We start from the raw sequence: 25,590 nt of genomic DNA on the forward strand, positions 1-25,590 counted from the left end.
GAACGTAACTACGACGTAATAGATAATAAAATGATATTCTATGGCGGTCAAATTCTTGTTCGGCCTACTTGAGCATTATGCTGCGTTACATATAACGACAACAAATATAAAATATTATAAACACAAATGTTGTTGAATGATCTCATTCAACTTTATCGTCATTTAATTGTTAATTTGCCAAATTTGTGTCACAGTGTGCCCTTAAAATGCCCCCCAAAATGCAAGAACAATGAAAAGAAAATCACAAAATTTACATTTCAACAACATTTTATTCAATTTGAATTCTAACAAATATAATTTCCAATGTGATTTATTTAGAACCATTTGTAAGGATTCACGTGAACTCGATGTCATTGCCATCAACCACACGTTTCCATACTTTGGGACACACAAAATGTAAAATAAAGTAACTTCCTTTTCGTAGTATTCAGTTGCCCAGTTTACCGCTTTCATCATGTACATACTTGAGAGATTTCCAGCACTTTTACAGCCACGTAGCAGTTGACATAATAGAAGATACATCATTCATACATTAGCCATACAACATGACTGAAACAGACAAACAAGGCATAATTATGTAATTTCATTGTTTAACATTAACCTCAAGAGAAGTAATTTGAAATGTAATCACAATTCTCCAGCATGCAGTGCTAAGAAAGAACCAGTAGGTCCAAATAAATGTGTCACTGAATCATTTATTATTCTGAATGAATGTGGACGGCTAAATGTGGAAAAAAAATATTTTTCCACTGGACTGCAATTGTCATTAGCTTTTATTTATTTATTTATTTTTATGTTTTATTTATTTATTTTTTTAATTTCTTATATTTTCCAGTCTGACATTACAGTTCTCTGGTCCAAGTTTGAGGCAAAAAAAGACACTTCAAAGTTTCTTATGTTATTTGGTGAGTCCGTTGATGTTCTCCGGCACAAGACCCTCCATGACGGCACGTTTTGACTCCAAGATCTGCAAGATTGACCAAACAGACATCTTTGAATAAACAATACATCCTATTTGATACGAAAAAAATGCGCTGCATTCACCTGGAAGTTGGCACTGAGGCCGATGATGCTTTGCATGTTTGTGCTGTAATAGCCCAGCACATATTGTCCACCCAGCAGAGGAATGTCGCCTTTATCAACGGAGATCTAGCAACAAAAAATATAGGTCGAAAAATGTTAAGATTGTAGATGTAAACAATACTGGAAGGAGGTTAATTAAAATCCTCCTTGACGTCATCTCTTCGAAACCAATCTACACCCAATTTCTGTTTGTAAAAGATGCTACATGGTAACGCATCACCTGTATGACTTCATCAATCTCTGGCAACTTGTCCTCTCGAACCCACACGAAAGTCTCGTAGTCGCTCGAGCTCTTGAAGCCGTCCTGAGATTCAACCAGACGCCATATTTTTATTTATTACCTCCACCAAGTAAAAGGATTTTCATTCCCCCCATGATTCACGACCTTGTAGAGGCCGATCCAGTCCCACGTTGAGGAGAGGAAGTCCTCCTGGACGGTGTAGTTGAGGCGAGCGTCCTGGTCGGCGCTCCAGACGCCCTCAGGTGACACGTGAACCAGCGGCGTGTCAAAGTGTTTCCTCAGCTGTGGCAACAAGAATGTTAACCCAATCAAATTCAAAGGGAGAATCAACCTTTTGCTAAGCCACAACCACTGAATTCAAACTAGCCAATCACAGCTTAGAACGAGACAGAGGCGCTTAAGCCACGTAGTCGTCTCTCTTGTCGCTCACCTCCAGGCTGAAACTGGCCATGACGGGCTTATGGTCACTAACGCCATAGCTCATGTCGCTGGTGTAAATATCCTGGTTGACCACCAGGGGGTACTCATCCAGGCTGTCATCCGTGGCGGTCGACAACTTGTCGTCGTCGTCGCCTTCCAATGGCGAGGTTTTGGGTTTGATGCGCCACAGGATGCGGTCGGTCCACGCAGGCTTCCTTTTCTTGCCGCTGGGCGACACAAGACAAGATGGAGGCCTGTCGTTGACTTGTTAGCAAAAATGCTAACTTTTTACGCTATGTGGATAAAGATATTCAATCATCGAAATCAAAAGACACACTTTTTGTCCACTCCAAAGTATGAAATGTACCATCTGTAAAATAATGCTATACTGTTGTTAGCATGTTATTCACAATGCTAACATTATGCTACTAGTTAGTTACTATCTACACTAGCAACAGAATTTGAACTATAACTCAAGTTTCGACAAGTGTGGGATGAGACACGTTTGTCATTGTGTAACTGATTTTGTCTTCAGTCCCTAAAGGGATCAGCGGTTGCCATGGAGACACCCACCTGGGCGGGTCTACGAGCCAGACAGAAAGCAGTGCCCAGGTGAGGGAGATGAGCAGGAAGAGGAAGGTAGTGCTGCAGCGCTGTGGGGGTCTGGGCCTATACATGGTTAGGGGCAGCGCTGCAGTGCTAATGCTAATGCTAATGGACACACACATGCACAAATGATGACATCACAACCTAATCAACCAGGGGGAATGTGGTGCATACGACAAAAATGCTGTTCTGTTATTGGCTTGTTAGCTAACGATGTCACTAAATAAGTCAGTGAAGTATCATTTAAAGATTTTGAAAAGCGCAGTTGTTTGTTTACATTCATTCTTATGTTACATTCTTCAGTCAAATGCCAACGTGAAGAGCACGTGTGCGTGTTACCCAAGGTCATAGGTGTCGGAGTTCCGGCTGAACTTGTAGGTGGGCTTGAAATTCAAGGGTCCCTCCTCAAACTCCTGCAGGAAGGCCTCCGTCTTCTTCATGGTGAGCAGCTGCATGGACAGGAAGTACATCAGCTCTCACGTGCTTGTGCGTGTGTGCGTATTTGTGCGTCACCTGGTCCTTGCCCCACAGCAGGTTGAGACGACCGTCATTAATGGACGAGCGCAGGAAGTGCAGGCCGTGGTCGGCGATGCGGAAGTTCAAGTCTCCGAACCAGAACACTAGCCTGTGTGGGCGAGGATATTTTATTGGAAAAAAAAAATCTGGTGTCCATTTGAAAGTGACCAACTATGATTCTTTGCCACTGCATTCAATATAACTCAATTTCTATACAGTTTTTACTCGGGGTGTGAATTGCCAAGTATCTGGCGATTCGATCCGTATCGCGATTCATAGGTCACGATTCGATTTGATACTGATTAATCTGGATTATAAAGAATTTTTTAACTCAAATTTAGAAAATACTAATTAGTAAACTTGTACATGTACACTGTAAGATTTGTATGATAATGTATTGAACTAAAGATGACTTGACTTGATTTGAAACTTCAACGCTGTATTAAACAAACTGGTTGCAATCTGTTTCATGTTTGAACAGCATTAAAAATATTAAGGTGTAATGTTCCATTAATATAACATTATTCCATGCTTAAAGTGTGAAAACTAACCCTAACTAAGACTTTTTGTTGAATATTTCCAGCAAAAATTGATGTTTAAATATCGACTCGGCTGCCTATTGAATCGATACAAGAATTGCGCACTGTAATATCGTAATATTTTGCTGAATCGAATTTTCTTAACACCCCTAGCTTCAACAATTCAATGGATCCTTGCGTGTTGGCAGTAGTGTCAGGCGGACTGATGCAAATAATGATATTATCAATACCAATTGAGTATCGATATTGGTTCGATACTAGTTTAGTTTCACTTTGGCTCTTTTATGCAAGATTTAAGTTCGATAAATAATTTGTTTCAATTTGTTTTCCTATGATCACTTTTCTTAAGAAAGTTAAACAATATATAAACTGGATATTTTGTTCTGGTTGTAATGTTTCTAGGAAGAAAAACATTACTAAAGTGTTTTCTATTTATCAACAAACTTTGTCCTAATTTTGTACTTTGTTTAAAAAGGAAACAAGATAAAAACACTAAATGGTTGAAAATTGATTGTGATTAAGCAATTAGATGATACAGCATCTTAATTAAAAAAAAAAAATTATATATATATATATGTATATACACTATAATTTCTTTTAAATATCAATATCAGTATCGCTGATACCGGGGTCCTGTATATACTTGGTATCGAATCGATACCAAAATTTGCAGTATCGCACACCGGCGGAGTTTTGTTTTTGTTGTCGACTGACTTGTGGTCCAGCACCCGGCGTGCGTCATCCGCGTCGAACTCTTGCGTCTCCAGGATGTGCTCGAACTCGTCGACGCGCTGCAGGGCATGGCTCATGTGCGCCGCCAGGTGGCAGTTGAGGAAGCACACCTTGTGGCCGTAGAATGAGAAACGCAGAGACACCGCACCTTTGTTGCCCTAAAATAAATATTTTTAATGAATTAATTAAGTTAGATTCAAATGAATTCAACGAAATATTCAAGGTCAATACCCAGTATCCGAAGATTCCGGTGCGGGTGTACGTGCTGTGGATGTCTCGGATGTAAGGAAGGTGCGACTGTTTGGCGAACACTAACAGCAGTAATCCTTGCATCCTCACTGACGCCACCTGCATGGATGCACGGGGAATTACACACGACTAAAAATGATATGACTAAAAAGTGAAAATAGTTCCATTCATATAGATCACCTTGACAAATCCTCGTGGCGCCAGGGTGTCCATGAAGACGTGACTCCACGAGTCCTCCACGATCAAGTCCGAGATGAACCGGACGGGCGTGGCGCATACTTCTTGTAGCCTGACACATGACAACACTTTTGGACTCTCATCTGTTTACAGCCTATCTGGTTTCAAATCAATTTTGTGCCAATTCCATATATTTGTATTCACATCTCTTTACATCACAACCGGTTTCAAATCAGTTTGATTTTTTTTTAATTTTTTTTTTTACACATTTTTGAATCTGTTACCCATTACTGTTTACATCACCGTTTACATTACATCTGGTTTAAAATAAAAAAAATTCCCCACACATTTTTAAATCTGTTTCCCATTCCTGTTTACATTACCATTTACATTACATCTGGTTTCAAATCAATTTTTTTCCGCACACATTTTTAAATCTGTTTCCCATTCCTGTTTAGAGTACCGTTTACATTACATCTGGTTTCAAATCAATTTGTTTCCCCACAAATTTTTAAATCTGTTTCCCATTCCTGTTTACATTACCGTTTACATTATATCTGGTTTCAAATCAGTTTCATGTTTGTCTCAAAAGTTCCCCGTTTTCCCACATCGTTTTACAATACATCAAGTTTCAAATTCACTTAGCATTTGTTACATGACAAATTATGTTGCATATGGTTTCAAATCATTTTCACATTTGTTTCACTTTTTTTTTTTTTTAAATCCGCTTCCCTTTAATTTTCAACATCTGTTTTCTTTACATCTGTTTTCAAATTAGTTTATCGTCACCTATTTTTGCATCCCTTTCACATCCATTCATTAAAAAAAATGTTACATCCACTTTCATCTCATTCCCACATTACCTTGACATCTAGTTTCACATCTGTTTACGTTCAATCTTGCTTCATATCTGCTCTCAAATCTGTCCATTCCAAAGAAACTTTTTCTTCCATTTTCACTTTTTACAACCACGATACTGTGTATGGTTTCACATCAGTTTCTCACCCAATCACGTAGAGATCAGTGGGCGGTTGGACGTCAAGCTGCAGCAAAGAGGTGACGTCATCAGGAGGCTCCGCTGTGGCCACGTTCCATGTCACCATGTGCAGCCTGTCAACATGATTAATATTACTAAACAAAATACACTTTTACACCAATTTCAAATGGTTATACACATTTCTCATTCCTGTTGACATCTGTTTACAATGATTCTGGCAATAAATGAGTTTCACATTTTGTTGACATCAATTCTACATTCATGTTCACATCTGTTTAGAGTACATCTGGTTTCAAATCAGTTTCAAGTAGTGTAAATTCGTCCCTTTCAAATATTTTTACATCTGTTTTCCATTCATTTTTAAATGATTTGACATCAATTTACAAAAATTAGATCTGGTTCCTCATCTGTTTTCAAATCTGTTTCACATTTGTTTTGACTTTTTTAAATGATTTGACATCAATTTACAATAATTAGATCTGTTTCACATTTGTTTTGACTTTTTTTTTTTTTACACCTGTTTCGCATCAGTTTGAAATGTTTTTACTATTTTTTTTAATTAATTTTTACATTTGTTCCCATTAAATATGGTGCCAAACCACCTCCTTTCAATTTTTTCCTCAATCATTTTCACATCTGTTTACATCACATCTAGCTTTACATCTATTTTTAAATTAGTTTCATGATTGTGTTCACCAATTCATTTTCACACCAGTTTACACCACATCCGGTTGCACATCGGTTTACATTATATCGGGTTTCCAACAAATTTCTCATTTGTTTTCATCGGTTTTTGACTTTCACATTCATTTAAAATGATTTCATATTGATTAGGTTTCATAACTTATTCTTCAAACATATAACATATATTTGCTTTTAAATCTTAATATTATGACCCGAATCACAAGCACACACAATTAAGCCTTGGCGGAGGTCCACCTGAAAACGTTAGTGGGCGGCGCGAAACGCGAGCATAGCTGAAAGGCGTCATCCAGCGTGCGCGACATCTCCTCACTAGCCTCGTCCTCCGAGCTCATGTCATCGATGCGGCTCAGGAGCTGAGCCAGCCTCTGGCGTAGAAGCATCCGGGACGACGACGTCGACGACGTCGAAGCGCAGCTCGCCGCGCTGTCAGAGCGCAGCCGGGCCCGGCCTGACAGGAAGTCCATCTCTGGCGGGTCAACTAACTTCCCGTTGTCCTCAAAGGTCAGCTGGAAAAGAAGTGTCACGATGCGTCCTCGGCGAACTTCCGTCCATAATAAAAGTAGCGGTGTGGATTTTGGAGAAGGAGATTTAAGTGAGGAATGTGGAGGCTGGTGTATTAAGCGGGTTAGGTGGGAGGCCGCCATTCCGCAATCTCGGGCCGCCGACAAATGAGCGGACAATGGCATTAGGCTTCTTTTGGCCGTGTTCCACTTCTCCACTCAAGTGGGTGATAGGTCAATCCGCATGCCGACATTCTTGTCGGGGTGCAAGCACAAGTGCTGTCCCTTTCACATTCATTTAAAATGTTTTTTTTTTTTTTTTTTTACATCCATTTCCTATTTCTTTTTCACATCTGTTTACATAGCATCTGGTTTCAAACCTGTTTCAAACCACATTCACATTTTCATGTTATACTTCTGCCCCTTTCAATTTTGTTTGGATTCATTTTCACATCTGAGTTCATATCGGGTTACATTTCACTGGTTTTAAATCTGTTTATAGGACATCTGGTTTCAAATCTAGTTCATGTTTTTCCTGTTACATTCCTTTTAAATGTTTTGACTTTTGGCTTCAAACCTGTTCCACGTTTTCAACTTTTCTTTATGTCCAACACTAATATTTTTTTACATCCGTTTCTGGACTTTCACATCGGGGCTTACATATCTATTTAAATTACATCTGGTTTCACATCTGGTTTCAAACCTGTTTTATTACATCTGCTTTCAAACCTGTTTCAAACCGCATTCACATTTTTACTTTATACTTCTGCCCCTTTCAATTTGGTTTGCATTCATTTTACACATCTGATTTGATATTGGTTTACAATTAACTGGTTTCCAATCTGTTTATATGACATCTGGTTTCAAATGTAGTTCATGTTTTTCCTGTTTCATTCATTTTAAATGTTTTGACTTTTGGCTTCAAATCTGTTCCATGTTTTCAACTTTACGTCCAACTCAAATATTTTTGACATCCATTTCTGGACTTTCACATCTGGGTTTACATCTGTTTAAATTACATCTTGTTTCAAGACTGTTTCAAATATTTGCGTTTACATCTTTTTTTTGGTTGTTTCAAATGTTTTGAATTCACATTCTCATTCATTTACAGGTTTACATTACATCTGATTTCAAATCTGTTTCACATCTTTTTACCTTTTAATTTCCTTTTCAAATGTTTTACTCCTGTTTTCAGCTTACATACAGATATAGCTTCACACCTGTTTATATAACATCTTGATTAAAGTCTGCCTCATGTTTGTTCAACAAAATGCAGCTGTTCCCCCATCATTTAGCTATCGAATTTTACTTCTTATTTTATAGCATCTGATTACAGTATATTTTTAAAACCATTTTAATGTAATGATTTTTCATGAGCACGTCCGCCTCCCAGTTCTGAGGACTCGGGTTCGAGTCCAGGCTCTGGCCTTCCTGGGTGGAGTTTGCATGTTCTCCCCGTGCCTGCGTGGGTCTTCTCCGGGTACTCCGGTCTCCTCCCACATTCCAAAGACATGCATGGCAGGTTAATTGGGCGCGCCGAATTGTCCCGAGTTGTGCTTGTAAGTGTGGATGGTTGTTCGTTTCTGTGTGCCCTGCGATTGGCTGGCAACCAGTTCAGGGTGTCCCCTGCCACTGCCCTGCCCCGGCCCAAAACCAGCTGAGATAGGCTCCAGCACCCCTCGCGACTCTTGTGAGGGATAAGAGGTCAAGAAAATGGATGGATGGATGGATGGATGGATGGATGGATGATTTTTTCATATAGTTAATTTGAATGAATTTGAGCGAATTTATTTGAGAGTGTTGCATTGCCGTAAGCTAGTCACATGCAGAGACTTAAGCGGAGTGTTTGTAAGTGGATCAGAGAGGTGAAGAATGGCAGTTTTATTGCGTAAACCCGTCCCAAAGCTTCTTATAACGGTTAGGGCGATGCGTGTTCCTTATGTCAAGAGTAAGATGAGAGAGAGAAAAAAATAAAAATTCAACTCACCTGCACTTGTCTCTTCCGCCACTTGGAAACCTAGCAACACTCATATCGTCCTCTGCGCGCACGCACACACACACACAGACAGCACACACACACACGCACACACTGTTAAATCTCCATGATGGTCGCCATGGCAACAGTCAAAGCTTCACATGTCATCTGCGAAATGGGTTTTTTAATCACCCAGAGTTTCATCAAAACGATTATCAAACACATTCCGTACATACCGTGTGACTCTTGACATCTCATCATATCCTGCACACACTCAACGACATCCTATCCCAGATGCAGGAAGCAACCCCAGAACTTAACCTTTTTTTTTTTTTTTTTGGACGTCGCAAGTGTGTTTTCAGTACCTGTGTCTTGTCTCCTGTTGTGACGAGGCGTCCGGAAGAAGCTGCAGACTCCTTGCGCGCAGATGACGAAGATCTCCAAGGAGGAGTCCGGAGTCTGGATCGGCGTTCCCGCTGACACTCCCGTTGTTGGAGCCGTGGACTAGCTGTTCTGGCCTCCCCTGCTTGCAAACAACAACAGCAACCTGCTGCTGCGTCGGGGGGACTTAAAGGTGGGCTCAAGCTTATGATGCAGGTTGCTTGAGAAGCATTATGTCATTCATGAATGGATGCATTTGTTGAGTCGACATGACGCATGCAATTTGACGGCAAAGTTGGACGACTTTCCATGAAACAGGAACACGGTCCCCAAAGTCGGTTTCACTTAGCAACATGAAATTTGGTAGACATGTCTATCATGACTAGACCCACAAAAAAGTCTCAAGAAGCCATGGCTGAAAACATACAGGAAGTCAGCCATTTTGTATCAAAGTGGGCATTGGGGTCGAAGTTGATGAATTTCCATGTAGTGTGACCAAATTTGGAAAATTCAGCCCCTGAAGCCAGTTCTACTTAGCAACATGAAAATTGGTAGTCATGTCTATCATGACCAGATCCACAAAAAAGTCTCAAAAAGCCATGGCTGAAAACATACAGGAAGTCAGCCATTTTATATCAAAGCGGCCATTGGGGTCTAAGTTGATGACTTTCCATGAAATGTGAGCAAATTTCGAAATTTCAGCCCCTGAAGCCAGTTCTACTTAGCAACATGAAATTTGGTAGACATATCTATCATGACTAGACCCACAAAAAAAAGTCTCAATAAGCCATGGCTGAAAACATACAGGAAGTCAGCCATTTTGTATCAAAGTGGGCATTGGGGTCGAAGTTGATGAATTTCCATGTAGTGTGACCAGATTTTGAAAATTCAGCCCCTGAAGCCAGTTCTACTTAGCAGCATGAAAATTGGTAGTCATGTCTATCATGACCAGATCCACAAAAAAGTCTCAAAAAGCCATGGCTGAAAACATACAGGAAGTCAGCCATTTTATATCAAAGCGGCCATTGGGGTCTAAGTTGATGACTTTCCATGAAATGTGAGCAAATTTCGAAATTTCAGCCCCTGAAGCCAGTTCTACTTAGCAACATGAAATTTGGTAGACATATCTATCATGACTAGACCCACAAAAAAAAGTCTCAATAAGCCATGGCTGAAAACATACAGGAAGTCAGCCATTTTGTATCAAAGTAGCCATTGGTGTCTAAGTTGATGACTTTCCATGCAATGTGACCAGATTTTGAAAATTCAGCCCCTGAAGCCAGTTCCACTTAGCAACATGAAATTTGGTAGACATGTCTAACATGACGAGACCCACAAAAAAGTCTCAAGAAGCCATGGCTGAAAACATACAGGAAGTCAGCCATTTTGTGTCAAAGTGGCCATTGGGGTCTAAGTTGACGACTTTCCATGAAATGTCACCAGATTTGAAATTTCAGCCCCCGAAGCCGGTTTCACTTCGCAACATAAAATTTGGGAGACATGTCTATCATGATTGGACCCACAAAAAAGTCTCAAGAGGATATGCCTGAAAACATACAGGAAGTCTGCAGTTTTGGTTTGAAATGATCATTTTTTTGTTTTTTTAGCCATTTCTTAGTGGTCCTCCAAAGACAAACTTCTCTGACTACTACCAAATTTGAACCAACTATACAGCCTGACGTGACTTTCCCTTAACATTGATGCACAGAAAAGTTCTAATAAAAATTATATTGACTGTTATATTGACTACATTACCGTTAAACATACAGTATTTCCAGTAATACAAATATTTTCTGCCTCGTTCGGGGTCATGAACTTGTCACAAAATGTCCCCGTAAGCAGGATTTGACGTAATCTTTGCCAACCAAAGCCTGATTAATTTTGCCATTAGTATGCATGTGTGTGTGAATGAGATATATTCATAAACATGGAATTTAATATTAACACGTTAAAAATAAAGAAACAGATTAATACATAAAAAACATTCCTTTGCTTGTCTCTTTTTTGTTTTGTTTTATTAATTTCATCAATTCATGTTTCCAATGTACAATTTGTGTTCCTGGAAGATTAAGATGACAACAAAAAAAGGCACAAATCCACAAGAAAAGATCAAGAAAAAGCAAGGGGCACACTAACACACGAGTGAGAGAGTCAGAGGAGCTGAAAAGTCTTTTTTTTTTGTGTGTTATTGTTACATTTCTGGCCTTGTAATTTGGATTAATCGAGTGGTGTTAGTGATTTTCCTCTTAGCAATGTTTAGTTCGGAATGACAAAAGCACTATGACAACATTTAAAAAAAAAAAAAAAAATCTTTTTTTTTGTTTTTTAATGCAGTCCTGTAATGTGGTCCTTGTGCAGAGAGTACAGTACAATACTTTATACAAGCCAGAAGATGGCTTGGAAGTTCAGAGAATTGACAGCATGTGATTTGATACCTTAATCATCTTTTCTAATTATTCATTCAAATATCTTTAAGGGTTTTTGACATATTGCACAAAAAAATTTAAATCAATAGGTTTCTCGCTGGGACATTTTGTACAAACAAAAACAGTCACGTCACTGAACGCTACACACACACGCACACATGCACGTATGCTCATGCACACACCGCAATAACAACAGGACACGGTTCGGTCTGGAAAAAACAAAATCCCCCAAAACAAAAACAATACAATTCTGGACACTTTTTTGTTGTTGTTGTTGTCGTCATGGCAGTTATTGCTATCGCTGGATAAGCTCGTTTATCCACTGGAGAGAAGGTGACTCGCTAAAGCCGCGTTCCCACCGCCGGTTCGGTACGGTCGCAATACCATTTCATTTTTCAACGATACCAACGGCGATATAGTGGCAACACTATTTAAAAAAAAAAAAAAAAAAAAAGAGAAAAAAAAAAAAGTTTACAGGTGTTATTACTTACAATAACGCACTTGAGTCCAATACTGTTTATAGCGATATGCTAACATTTTGCTTCCAGCAGTCATCACTGTATTTAGCAACCTTTGATACGGAATCGATATCATGAAAGTTGTCAAATTCATTACACCGCTGTCACTTTAATATTTTTTATGACTGTGTATCAATACTTTATTGATATTATTGCTACATCTTTAATATCTAGCTAGCTTTAGCTGAGCTTGGTACGCCACTACGGTACCAAAAAAGTACTAAATTACAGAAAATGTTTTTGGTATACCCTTTTCCATGTTTGCCAATGTAAAATCAGCTGTAATCCACGCAAGAGTTACTGCTAAAGTACAGAATTTTTAGCATTCATGTGTTGAAACTAAACTTGGCATTAAGGGGGCGTGGTCAACCGTCAACAACCTTTGCCATCATCTCGTAGCGAACTGTGGAAACACGGCTTTAAGACGTGAATTCATTTGTCTATGGAGCGTAGGTACGCCTGTTTAATTCTCATGCTAATTGATTTCGATTGGTCAAACTTGCTAGGTCACACGCACGCACACAAACGCAACACACACACACACACACACAAACAAAGTCACAAAGCAGCAGAATATTACCAGGGCAAAAATAAAACCAGAACCTTCGACCTGGCGGTTTGTACGACTGTAGCTTTAAACGACAAAACAACACGCTAACGACGCTAAAGGAACGCAAAAGATGTCATGAAAAAAAAAAAAAACTACACGTAGCAGCTGGTGGGGAGAAAAAAAAAAAGTCCACAGACTTACCGATAAAATCATTTAAAAACCCTGTTGATATATTCATATTTATATGTACAGTATATAAATACTGCATTATACCATACAATGATTCGGCCCCAAACCCCACCCACCCGGCATAGTGTGTATATATGTACAACATTGGAATAGCGTCAATAAATCCTACATGGCAGAGATAAATAACTCTCTGAGGTTCTGGGAATGAATCGATGAATAAATGGCTCTAACTGTTTTTTTCTACCGGACGTCTCAGAGTTGTCAGTTGAACGGGGGCGAGGACGGAGACTAAGAGACCAGAAGTTTACCGGCTCCAGCTTCCTGAAAACCAGGCGGTACCGAGCGAGGGAATTTTGGGATTGGAAATTCGGAGGGGATGGTCGGATGTTGCGTCGGTTGGAATGGGAGGAGGACGTGAATCCCGCTGGTGTCTCCGTATTCGGGTCTAAAAGGAAGAGAACAATGCAGCAGTGAGGAAAAAAAAATTTGGTTTTGTCAAAAACTGCAATATCATCAAGATTGTGAAATGGATGGATTTCCGAGCAAAACAAATGTGAAAGAAGAAGAGTGAAAACAGGAAGTGTTTCAAGATCAGCCTCTTTTTTTTTTTGCTGACGCGATTAGAAAGAGATTATTGAATCTCATTTTATTATGTAGTGGAATTGGTGGAATTTGTTTACTAAAAACTAGGGGTGTCAAAATTAGTGCGTTAATTTTTAGTTAATTTGAAATTCATTTAATTCCACAATTTTTATTTAACGCACGATTAATTACCGCCCCATATTTGGAAAGACTGTACTGGGCGAATTCCATTTGCAGTCCACGTCAAAATTTAGCAGTAATAATAATACATATATTTGTGGAGAATGGGGTCAAGTTGTATTTTCCAATTTTAAAAATGTGCAGAATTTCACAAGTTACTTCATGTTAAAGATTAGAGAGCTCTTAACTCATTCACTTCCAGCCATTTTCAGTGAAGCTTTGTTTGACGGATTTTGCAAGGCCCACAGAATATTGTGTTCTATTGCTATAAAAACATGGAAACTACCAAAAGCATCTCTTCTTTCACCGGGAAAAACCTTTTGCAGCAATTAGAATACAGTTAAGTTTCATCAATATTCATTCACATTGACAAAAAGAGCTTATTGATCCTGGCTGATCTCTTTTACACTGCTGCCACCTGCTGCTTTTTTTGTAATAACTATCATTGCTTTAAGCCACCTCTTCATATCAGAAGCTGCATCAAAGCCTTTTGTATGCTCTTGTATACAAAAAAACAACAAAACGTATAAATACGTTTTTGGTAATGAACGACAAAGTATTAAAAAACGTATTTACACCTTTTTGGGTTTGAATGAGTTAATATGAAAAGAAAAATGCACTGAGCTGACACCAACGTCTATCAAATGCAATTATGCCATCTAGTGGCAGAAAAATGACCTCAACATAAAAACACAGTACATATTTTTTATTTTAACTCAGTTTTATGAATTATTATGAAATTACTGTATCAATGACTAAAAGATGCAACCATATTTCTATTAGTTTAACATTTCTTTTTTCCACTTTTACGTTAACAAGAGTATGAAAACTTACAAAAAAAAGATTTTATTGTATATTTAGAACAGATATAAAATTTTCAATTAATTGTGAGTTAACTATTGAAGTCATATGATTAATTAATGAATTAATTAATCAATTAATTAACCATTAATTAACATTAAACATTAATTAATTAATAGCGTAGCAGTACGTAGCTGTCACCAACATCTATCAAATGCAATTATGCCATCTAGTGGCAGAAAATGACCTCAACATAAAAACACTACATATTTTTTATTTTAACTCGATTTGATGAATTATTATGAAATTACTGTACCAATGACTAAAAGATGCAACCATATTTGTATTAGTTTAAAAAAAAAATCCCACTTTTATGTTAACAAGAGTATGAAAACACATTTAGAACAGATATAAAATTTTCAGTTAATTGTGAGTTAACTATTGAAGTCATGTGATTAATTACTAATTAATTAATTAATTAATCCGAGATGACAAGGAGTTATTTTTACATTTGTCCACCAGATGGTGCTACAGCTACATCACCCATTTTACTATGATTGCGCCTCACTGTTGAAACTGATAGCTCACCTGATGAGCAGCAGCATTCACAGTCTTGGAGGGGGGGGCCGACCTCAGTCCTCTAGCGCCACCATGCCTTTCACTGGGTCCTTCACTCGCATCTACAAGACCAGCCACACTCACGTCACCGCATTCCGCTTCCACTTCCCTTCCCTTCCACGCGTTACCTCGTCCAGCTCCTTGCGCGTCTCCTCCTCCATGCGGCGGATGTCCTCCATGTTCAAATCGATCCACTTGTCGATCCAGCAGAACAACTGACGGTGGAAGTTGGTGAAGAGGCGCTTCTCTTGCTGCGGACGCATATGACAAAGGAAAGTCGGTCGCTGCGGCGGCCGACCAGAAAACTTCCGAGACTGACCTTTTGGATGAAGCTTTCCACTTTGTTCTGCAGGCCCCACCACTTGAACTTGACTGTGACCAGCTTGTAGGCACACATGTGTGGGCAGTCTTTCTTGTTGGGGAGCTCCTTCTGCGTGAAACAAGTGTGTAAGTTGTCAATTCAGCTGCCCGTTTAGGCAGCCCTAGTTGTCAAACATATTGATAGATTATGAGTGAAATTCAGAACAAATTAACATCCTTGTTCGGAATATTCTGCACCAAATGACACTCCCTGTGTGCTCTTTTATTTTTGCAGCAGCCCGTTTAGGCAGCAAATTTCGTTTTTACCCGCTCCCCTTTACTATGTTGGAAGTGACCATCCAAGATAACCTACTAGTTTTGAATGCTCAACAGTAAATATCACTTGGTTTATGTATTGATTTCATTTCTACAGCAACCCATTTAGGCAAAAACTTGTGAGGCCTGAATGAATTGTGACTTCTGCTGGTTGCTAACAGCGACCGTACAATATAACCTCACAATTCTGAAAATTCCACATCACCTGTCTCTTATTTATTGTTTTCATTTCTGCAGCATGCCCGTTTAGGCGACAAAAACAAGTTAGACCTGAAATAATTGCGCCCTCTGCTTGTTGTCCCAGGTAGGACGTGACCATATTCATAACTTCCGAATTACAGTATGCAAGTTACACCCTTTGTTGTTCAAATGTGTTCATAAATGGCAGCCCGTTGAGGCGGAAAACTTGCCAGACCAGATCTAATTGCAATACCTGTCTCAATTACTTCAAGATATATGTTTAATTATGAGCATTATATCGATTTTTGTCCAATTCGAAAAGGTTCAGTAACAAGCAACCCATTTAGGCAGCAAATTTGTTAGGCCTGACTGAATTGTGACCTCTGCTATTTGCTGACAGCGACGCAGCGACCGTACAATTTCACCACCCAATTATGAATATTCCACATCTGTATCTTATTGTTTTCATTTCTGCAGCATGCCCGTTTAGGCGACAAAAACAAGTTAGACCTGAAATAATTGTTGCCCCAGGTCGGACGTGACCATATTCATAACGTCCAAATTTACAAAGTTACATCCTTTGTTGTTCAAATTTGTTCATAAATGGCAGCCCGTTGAGGCGGCAAACTTGCCAGACCTGATCTAATTACAACCCGTCTCAATTGCTTTTAGGCGGCGATGGACGTCCGTACCCGCCAGTCTGGTCCCAGAGGGCCTCGTCCCGTCTTCACTGACTTGTACCTGCAAGGATCCTCCTCTGGCTTGTAGTCCTGCCGAGAAACCCAAAATAACACATCACGTGAATATGGCGTCCTTTAAAGTGTACATCGGTGGTCTGGAAATAGCGCCGCACACCTTGGGCTCCACTTGGCTTCTGTCGGCGATGTCGATGTAGACGACGTCCACCTTCTTCCAGGTTTCTGCATCCAAACCGTGAACCTAAGAACAGAGACACCGCCGCTTTAAGAAAGCATGCCTTTCTGTGCTCAGTCGTCAAGGAAAAACAGGACAAGAGTTCTGACTAAGAACTAAGAGAAGGGATCAAACTGTGTCCCTCTGTATTAGCTATCTTTCATCGGTTTCTTGTATAATCAAGAAGAGAATGTAGAATCACTTTCTCTGGTAAAATCACTCATGAAATGGAGTCACGAGTGCATCCTAGAACTAGGATGAGGGGTTGTACAATATATTTCCTATAGTGGCACCTTTACAGTTATTCTCTATCAAATCTGGAATGTAGAATCACTTTCATGGTTAAATGACTATTTTTTATGTATTTTTATTTTTTTAATGGTCATGAATGCTGACTAGAACTTGCAGAAGGGATGTTCCATCAAAGAGTATATTTCCTGCATTAGCTTCTTCCTATTTATTCTCTGTCAGATCTAGAATGTAGAATCACTTTCTTGGTTAAATGACACATAAAAAAACAAAAGGTTACGAGTGCTGACTAGAATTCACAGAAGTGATGCTATATCACAGAGTAAATTTCCTATATTAGCTTCTTTTCAGTTATTCTCTATCAAATCTAGAATGTAAAATCACTTTTTTGGTTAATTGACATTTAGAAAAGGGGTCATGAGTGGTGACTAGAACTCACAGAAGGGATGCTACATCATAGAGTATATTTCCTGTATTAGTTTCTTTCTGTTAATTCTGTATCAAATCTAGAATGTAGAATCCCTTTCTTGGTTAAATGACATAAAAAACAAAGGGTTATGAGCACTGACTAGAAATCGTACAAGGGATGCTACATTAATAGAGTATATTTCCTGCATTAGCTTCTTTCTCTATTCTCTATCAGATCTACAATGCAGAATCACTTATTTGGTCAAATCACAAGCGAAGATAAAAGGTTGTCAATGTTGACTAGAACTTGCAGAAGGGAACTTACATCATACAGTATATTTCCTGTTTTGTGACTAGAATGTAAACTTTCTTTCTGTGGTCAGATTACATATAAAAACAAGTCATGGCTGCCGACTAGAACTAAAGCAGTGTCTTATCTGAATTATCAGCTTCCCAATGGTTCCCTGTCAATTTAGAACAATATAGAATCCCAGTCACGAGTGCTGACTAGAACTAGGAGAAGGGATCATTCAGCGTATTTCCGGCATTAGCTTTGTGGCATTGGTTCTAAAAAAGAAAGGCCAGCAAGTTTGTTGATGAAAAGCTGGTGGTTACGTTATCCTGGCGTCCCAGGTCAGGTTTGTGCCACGTCTCGATCTTGATCAGGAAGTTCTCCTTCATGTATTCATTCTGCGGTGGGAGGAGAAACCGCATTGGAGATGACAGTGAAGAAGACACGCACACGCACGCACACACACGGCAATGGTGCCTGACTACCACTGCTGTCTCTATGAGATCAAATGTCTCTCGTCAGCGTTCATGTTCTCGCTTAGGTGTGTTTGTACACAACATTGAGATTGTACTTACAGTGATAACTACGCATCCAGGTGGAAGAATGCAGCCAAAGAAAAAGACAGAAAAAAAAGACGATTGAGGGATTTGAGGCAAACTTCAAAATGAACAGAATGATTTTTTTTTTTTTTTTTTTTTTGTGCGTGTATGTGTGCTTGTATGTGTGAGGATCAGGTGATTGCACGCCTCCTCTCTGTGACTGGACATCCAGTAAATTATTCAGGCCCTCCATCAGGGTGCCACAGGAGCGAGCGACCAAGCTGGCGTTACAATGAATGGATTCTATGTTGTAATGTCAAATGTACAAGATCATTATTAAATCATACCACATCATTAGCATCAGACTGGAGTCTACGGGAGTGCACTGGTGTATTCTTATGACAAACGTACTGCTGTGAAATGTGATACTGCAGTCTTTGTACTGTGTGAAATGTGTGTCAGCGTGTATGTGTTACCTGTGCGACAGTACGGGTACGCGTTCCAGGCTTTCTCGTGGATGTTGAGGGCCGAAGCCGGAGCTAACATTCGGACGAAGGACGGCACTTTACTGTAGAAGAGAGTGTTTGCGGGAAACGGAAAATCAGCTGTCAGGTGTCGGGTTATTGCTGCAATATATTTCGAATCAGCAACGGAACACATGTGAAGCTCTTCAGATTGGGAAATTATCCCCAGAGTTGTAATAATCGGGCAGCAATCAGACAAAAATCTCAAGGACAAGTTCGACTTGGAAACACCCCTGGAAATGGCCAAAATTGCAGACGCCATGTGTCTTTTATGGTATGGATTCTTGAGGCTTTTTCGTGGCTCTACTCTTGATAGACAAGTCTACCAAAATTCAGGTTGCTAAGAAAAAATGGTTTCAAAGGCGGAATTTTCAAAACAATACATGTGATTTATGGGGAGATCTCAGGAAATGACTGCTTTAGTCCAAAATGGCAGACATCCTGTGACTTTTTCGACACGGCTCCTCAATATTTTTTTGCGGTTATAATCATAATAGACCAGTCCACCAAATATCACGTTGCTAAGAAAAACTGGCTTCAGTGGTGTAATATTCAAATAATGTCCTTCAGAAATGACTGTAAAATGACCGCTTTAATCCAAAATGGCAGACATCCTGTGACTTTCCCGGCATAGCTTCTTGAGACTTTTTGTGGGTCTACTCATGATAGACAAGCCTACCAAATTTCAGTTTGCAAAGACAAACTGGTTTCAAGGGCAGAATTTTCAAAAGCATATATATGATTTATGGGTAGTCCTCAGCAAATGACTGAAAAATGTCGATTTAATCCAAAATGGCAGACATCCTGTGACTTTTTGGACATGGCTTTTCAATACTTTTTTGCAGGTATACTCATAATAAACGAGTACACCAAATTTCATGTTGCTCAGAAAACTGGCTTCATGGGCGGACTTTTCAAATAATGACCTCCAGAAATGACTGTAAAATGGCCGTTTAATCTAAAACGGCTGACATCTTGTGACTTTTCCGACATGGCTTCTCTAGACTTTTTTTTGTGAGTCTACTTAGAATAGACCAGTCCACCAAATTTCACATTGCTAAGAAAAACTGGCTTCAGTGGCGTAATTTTCAAATAAATGTCCTCCAGAAATGACTGTAAATGGCCGCTTCCATCCAAAATGGCTGATTTCTTGTGATGTTTCTATCAAGTCTTCTTGAGACTTTTTTTGTGGGTAGACATGTCTACCAAATTTCATGTTACACAACACAGGTTTTGGAGGCTGAATTTTCAAACAGTTCTCATATTTTGTGGCGAATCATCAAACTTTGCCGCCATGCAAACAAAATCACAGAAACTAAAATTGGTCGCCACTAAATTCACCCATCTGCCTCGTATACAAGGTTCAATTTGGCAGCTAACAATCAAACAACAATAAAAATCTAGTTTGTCTTTGAAGGACCATTAGAAGTGGTCAAAATGACTCACAATTGGCCAAAGCTAAATGACAAACATTCTATGTCATTTCCGGTATGGCTTCTTGAGAGGTTTTTGTGGGTCTACTGATGATAGACGTGCCTACCAAATTGCACGTGGCGAAGTGAAACTGCCATCAGCAAACAACCCCATTGTGTTAAGTTCTGATCCTACCTACAGGGGCAGAAAGGAGCTCACGATACGTGCTTACCTCTGCAAGTGGTAGATTTTGTGCGTGTACTGGCCCTTCTCGCCATCTTTCTCGTAGGGTTCGTTTTTTAGCACCTCCACGCCTTCACCGCCTCCCGTCTCGTTCTTGCTGGCCTCAGCCACCGAGTACAGCTGGCCCACTTGGTACTGCCAAGGGAGGAAAATGCTAGCGTGTTATTTATTGCTTCGTTTTTTTGTTGTTGTTGTTTTTTTTTAGGCTGACTCGAGATTGATTCTTGCTCAAGCGCTTATCAACCCGCCGCCATCAGTTCCTCCCCACATCTTGCTGATCCATGTGACTGCGGGAAGCGCAGAACAATGGCGGCCTTTCTTTTCTTAATCGCATCTAATCCACTGCACGCGCAAATCTGGACACGCGGCTTGTTGACGGTCCACAAGGTGCCAAGGCGAACAGCGAGGATTGTTGTGTTGACAGAATGATTTTGTCTTCAAGTTCGAGAGTGAAACAAGTGCGCGTCGACAGCCTTGGCGGCTTGACGCGTTCAGATAATTAGACACAAAAGTGGCGTGACATCACAAATCTGCTATTTTCGGCAGAACTGGCTAATTTGCGGTCGGTGCCTTATACACAAGGTTTATAAAAGGTAGAATTTCGCTCACGAATTCTGCCTAGCAACAAGCAGCTGCACCCCACACGCGATAGTAAACTAGGAAAAAGACAGCTTCGTCTGTTAATTTTTGATCCAATCCTTATATCTAATATAGAGTAATGTCTCAAATGACTGCATCTTTATGAAATGCTGCCCAGCAACAAGCAGCTAGAAAAACGTGACCAAGAGAAATAAATCTCGATGAGTGAAAATATCACCTCGCGATAACGCTTCAGGAGCTGAAAAACTGTTAACCGATTGGAAACGAAACCCAACCGTAGGGCAGCTCGACTATAGAAATAAAATAATTATTTTGACAATAATTGAAATCACAATTATTCAAACAATTTTTTTTTTGGTACAAATCAAGAAAATGTTTAAAACACAAAAACAAATAATAATAAATCTTAAGACAAATAAAATTCTTTGAAACACTAATTACGCAAGTTCCTTTTGTGTCATGACTGGGTCATGCCAGGGTAAAGTTTGGGTCATGCAAGGGTTATGTTTGGGTCATGACCGTGAGGTCAAGAGTCTGTTTTGAATTGACGTAACCATCATCTAGTTTCAACTGGAAAAAATGCTATGTGATGTCAAGAATCTTTAATCCCTTTACTTGGTCAACAGCTAATCAGATAATTCCATGTCAGTGCTGTTACCCACATGTCTAGCCACAGCCAATCCGATCAATTGAATATTTAAACCAAAACGAGAAGTGTGTGTTTGTCGGATTATTACGTAGGTTCCTCTGTGCATCTCCACGGCCCAAGGGGGCTTGGCATCTCGTGATTCGCCATGCATTCTCATTGTTTCTCGTCTAGTCAAGTTTGTTCTATGCCTCTCGATGTTATGCGAATAAAGAGTTAAAATCTTATTTGTGTCTGCGCTTTTGGGCTCCAACCTCAGAACATAACATTTTGGATTAAACAAAATTTATTAAATTAGTTATTTTAAAATGAAAAAAAAGGTGCAAATGTATAAATTTAAACAACTCACAAATTAGTATTAACATTTTAACTTTTTTTCTCGATTTTGCTGATTTTGTAATTGTGGAGTGTAATAATTGAAATTGTAATTAAATTCCGATTACCAGTAATTGCACAGCCCTACCCAACCGCTTCTTGAGGGAATTTCAAAACAAGGCCCGGTACAGTCTTTGTGGCACTTTCCCCCCTCAGGGAAAAAAGGACCACATCACACATTTGTGTATGAGTAGTCCGAAGAGATGTGAAGGTCAAGGACGGAGGAGACGCATCTCAGCATCCTTCAGGCTATTCTGCGCTCAGCTTTTCATCGGCACAAAAAAATGAGAAAGGACGAATATTTACGAGCCGCCGGAGACGGATTTAGAGCCTTCAAATATCGTTGCTTCAACAACACAAAATCAGCAAAGACGTGGATACAAACATACAAAACAACTCTTTCACTAAAATTGATTTGTTCAGCACTGTTTACATACACAATAATTAAAACAAGAAGCAACAGCATTGGGTGACTTAGCTGAATGTTTTGTGTACAATACATAAATAGAGAATTTAAATTTACCTCTTCCACTGAGATAGGAAGAATCACTCGACTGCGGGACAAAAAAGAAGAATGTAATTAGTACTGAAACAGACAGGTATGTGTTTAGTATAACCTAAATAGGGTGAGATGCTAACAAAGACACTAAAGCGCTAATGCTAACACAAAGTTTGCCTACAGTTGTGGCTGGTTCACCAAGCGAACGACTGCTAAAATAAGTAAATATCAGGACAGCTTGGACACGATAGCCTGTATATGATCATGAAACTGTTACTTTATTGTGGCTTTAATTACGTACTGATTACTGACTGAGCTAGCTAACGATGCCATCGACACGGTGTCTAAAAAGAGCCATCCAGAGTCCCATATCACTTTGTCAGTAGGTTTCTATCAATGACCTTGACAAATATGTGACAGTCCTCAATAAACTACAGGCAACAAAATGTGCTTTCATGCTACGCTAACAGTGATACCCAAACATGCGGTTTTGTTTTTGGTAGCACTACAGAAGAGGCCAATTTTGAAACTATTGTTGACCTTGATGAATGTGCCAGTCCCAACCAAAGGCAACATCATATTGTAACTTGTGTTTTACATTCAATGTATGCCCATGCCAAGCGCCACAAAAAACATTTGAATCTGTAGTTTTATGCTACAATAGCAACACTTTGCGGCTTTAATTCTTGACGTCTAAAAAGAACCCTTTCGTTCTCAAAGACTGAGTTAACTACCTGTACAATCGAAAAAGAAAAGAAATAGCCAGACATCCATCCATTTTTTTTATTTGACAGCCCCGAATTACGCAAAAGGCAACGTACCTCAGTTGTGGCTTTAATTCTTACTGATGGCTAGCCAATGATAAAGTGTACTCTGGACCTTTGTCAATGGAGTTTTAGCGATAGTGATTTTGACACAATGGGCTATCTCGAACTACAGGCAACATTACAATGTTACCCATGTAGAACTGTGGCACGTTGCGGCTTTAATTCTTACTGATCGATTGAACTCATTGTACAATTGACACAGTGTCTACAAAGAAACATCCAGATGATATTGATTAATGGAACAGTCTCAAACTATAGGTGAAATCATGATGTACCAAAAAAAATGTGGCTTTAATTTTTACTGATTGAGCTAACTCTTGGCATGATGTACACTTGACCAACCCATCTACTTTGTCAATAAATTTGCATGTGATCTTGACGAATGGTACAATCTCAAATAGGAAATTTCATGATGGAGCCAAGTTTAAGACGTGCTACACATGGACCCTTATTTTGAAACTGATGTTTTTCTGTTTTAATTATTATGGATTGACTTTACTGTAGACATGGTGCACTCCGAACCACCCAGATCACTTTGCACTATGGCTTTAATTCAAATTGATTGAACAAACTAACAACAGTGTCTAAAACGTGCTAGCATGCTATGCTAACGGCAGTACCAAAATGTGCGGCGTATGCCCAGTTTCGGCATAATCCCGCTTTCCCTGTTTGCTAATCTGTGGCTCGACCCCAAACTGGCACAGCTGCTGCACGCGGGACCATCCGAAACAAGAGTAATGATAACAATTAAAGCCGGAATAACAAGATTCAAAGTATCAAATCTTTGTGTCAGGACTTTTTGCATCATTTCTGATTCTTACACATCTGTTATGATCTTTATTGTTAATCCCACACGATATCTGGATTTTTTTTGACAGGTGTGAGCATGTCAGCCATCAGTGTTGACAGCATTTAACGCTTTTTAATTCACTTCCAGGCGCATCGCCGATGGCCAGATTCTCACTAATCGCTGCATGTCATCACTCCTGTTTTTTTTCCTCTTTCTCCCTGTGTGGTGGTGGCAATTTATTGATTGAATCCACGTGACCATGCCACTAAAAAAAAAAAAAAAAAAAAAAAAAGGCTGGGCTAGGTGTGAGCAGATGGCCTTGCCCTTGCTGCTAGTATGCCTCAGATATACTAACAAGCATTTTTAGCATCTTGAGATGCTAAAAAAATAATCTTCTGCTCTTTATTTATTTATTTTATTTTTAATTGCATACTAGCTGCATACATTCTTCCAGTGTGGCCCCGTAAGGGGTTTCACCTTCACCGTGCATCCATCAAGAACATGGAGGAGGGATGAGTGGAAGAGCAAGAGAGGGATGTGTTGTTGTCTTTTACGCATTTTATTGTTTGTTTGTTTAGCAATACAATCCATGTGCAGAAGGTGAAGGGCACAGCCGCCATGCCTGAGCCGGATGCTGCACGTGAGGATGATGATGATGATGCAACAGCCTTCATCATCTCCCGCGCTTCATGCGGTGGAAATATGACATCCATACAACCCCCCGCCCCCCCTTCATCCTCTCATCCTCCACCCTCAATGTCGCGCTCACACACGCATACTTACAATTCCTTGATGAGCATCGTTGGGCAAGTGGATGTGGAAAGGATTTTAAAAAGAAAAAATAGGGGGGGGGGGGGAATACCGTCGATGCCTGTTTTCTCCTCTTCCTCTTTTTTTTTCACCCGCTATGTCATTCTAGCTCCGAAAGCCGCCGACTGGCTGCTGCCGTGCGCGATGACTTCCTTCCTGCGCGCGGCCTGCTGCTGCAGAAGTGGGGGACGCCGTTCATGGGAGGGGGAGGGGGGAGGTAGCGGCGGGCGAGTCCATTTAGGACATTAAGAGGGGGCAGCAATGAAATAGCAGTAATAAAGCGGAGTATTGAAACACTAAGTTCCAAAAATGCACGCCAGAAATGAATCATTCATAATAATTAAAAGAGGAAGTTGCACGGAATTGGTATCTGGCCCTTTAAGGGACTTGCGTTATCGTCATCGTGCTTTACTTGACGTCACAGGTGGGGCAGCGTCAGGAGAAAGTCCGCCTATCAGGCCGCTGCCCCACGTGACGTCACTGTGACGTGTCTCCGCGTGAGCTCGTGTACTCAACACGGTCACATCTCTTAAAAAAAACAAGAAAAAGTGAAAAACGGTTTATGAATATGTTAATTTAAGAAAACTATTATGTCAATAGAAGATGAATGTTTGAAGTGACCTGATTGCATATAGTCTCATAAAATACCACCTATGTCTTAA

At 39.8% G+C, this 25,590-nt stretch overlaps 2 protein-coding genes across 3 annotated transcripts; both read right to left on the minus strand.

Moving 5' to 3' along the window:
- Positions 1 to 249: 249 nt before the first annotated feature.
- On the minus strand, positions 250 to 9,308 carry inpp5kb (inositol polyphosphate-5-phosphatase Kb). Of its 2 annotated transcripts, XM_077505667.1 has the most exons (13): positions 9,106 to 9,308; positions 8,753 to 8,804; positions 5,569 to 5,673; positions 4,567 to 4,675; positions 4,369 to 4,485; positions 4,120 to 4,295; positions 2,864 to 2,975; positions 2,690 to 2,799; positions 1,755 to 1,971; positions 1,469 to 1,606; positions 1,304 to 1,387; positions 1,045 to 1,149; positions 250 to 967 (listed from the first exon to the last, which is right to left on the minus strand). In XM_077505667.1, exons 2-13 carry the CDS (start codon positions 8,794 to 8,796, stop codon positions 899 to 901), a joined length of 1,386 nt encoding a protein of 461 aa, XP_077361793.1. In that variant the 5' UTR covers positions 8,797 to 8,804; positions 9,106 to 9,308; the 3' UTR covers positions 250 to 898. The 2 variants fall into 2 exon arrangements, with proteins under 2 accessions (XP_077361793.1, XP_077361792.1); XM_077505666.1 differs by lacking the exons at positions 8,753 to 8,804; positions 9,106 to 9,308 and adding an exon at positions 6,500 to 8,707.
- A 3,793-nt stretch (positions 9,309 to 13,101) lies between these two features.
- Positions 13,102 to 25,239, minus strand: LOC144006471 (phosphatidylinositol transfer protein alpha isoform). The gene is made up of 12 exons (XM_077505327.1): positions 24,902 to 25,239; positions 22,526 to 22,556; positions 20,371 to 20,516; positions 18,678 to 18,769; positions 18,238 to 18,245; positions 17,986 to 18,060; positions 16,657 to 16,740; positions 16,494 to 16,571; positions 15,305 to 15,415; positions 15,114 to 15,236; positions 14,956 to 15,047; positions 13,102 to 13,249 (listed from the first exon to the last, which is right to left on the minus strand). The coding sequence occupies exons 1-11, from the start codon at positions 24,916 to 24,918 to the stop codon at positions 15,000 to 15,002; spliced, it is 813 nt and encodes a 270-aa protein (XP_077361453.1). The 5' UTR covers positions 24,919 to 25,239; the 3' UTR covers positions 13,102 to 13,249; positions 14,956 to 14,999.
- Positions 25,240 to 25,590: the final 351 nt, after the last annotated feature.

Source organism: Festucalex cinctus, chromosome 18 (genome assembly GCF_051991245.1).
Source record: "Festucalex cinctus isolate MCC-2025b chromosome 18, RoL_Fcin_1.0, whole genome shotgun sequence".
Taxonomy (NCBI): Eukaryota; Metazoa; Chordata; class Actinopteri; order Syngnathiformes; family Syngnathidae; genus Festucalex; species Festucalex cinctus.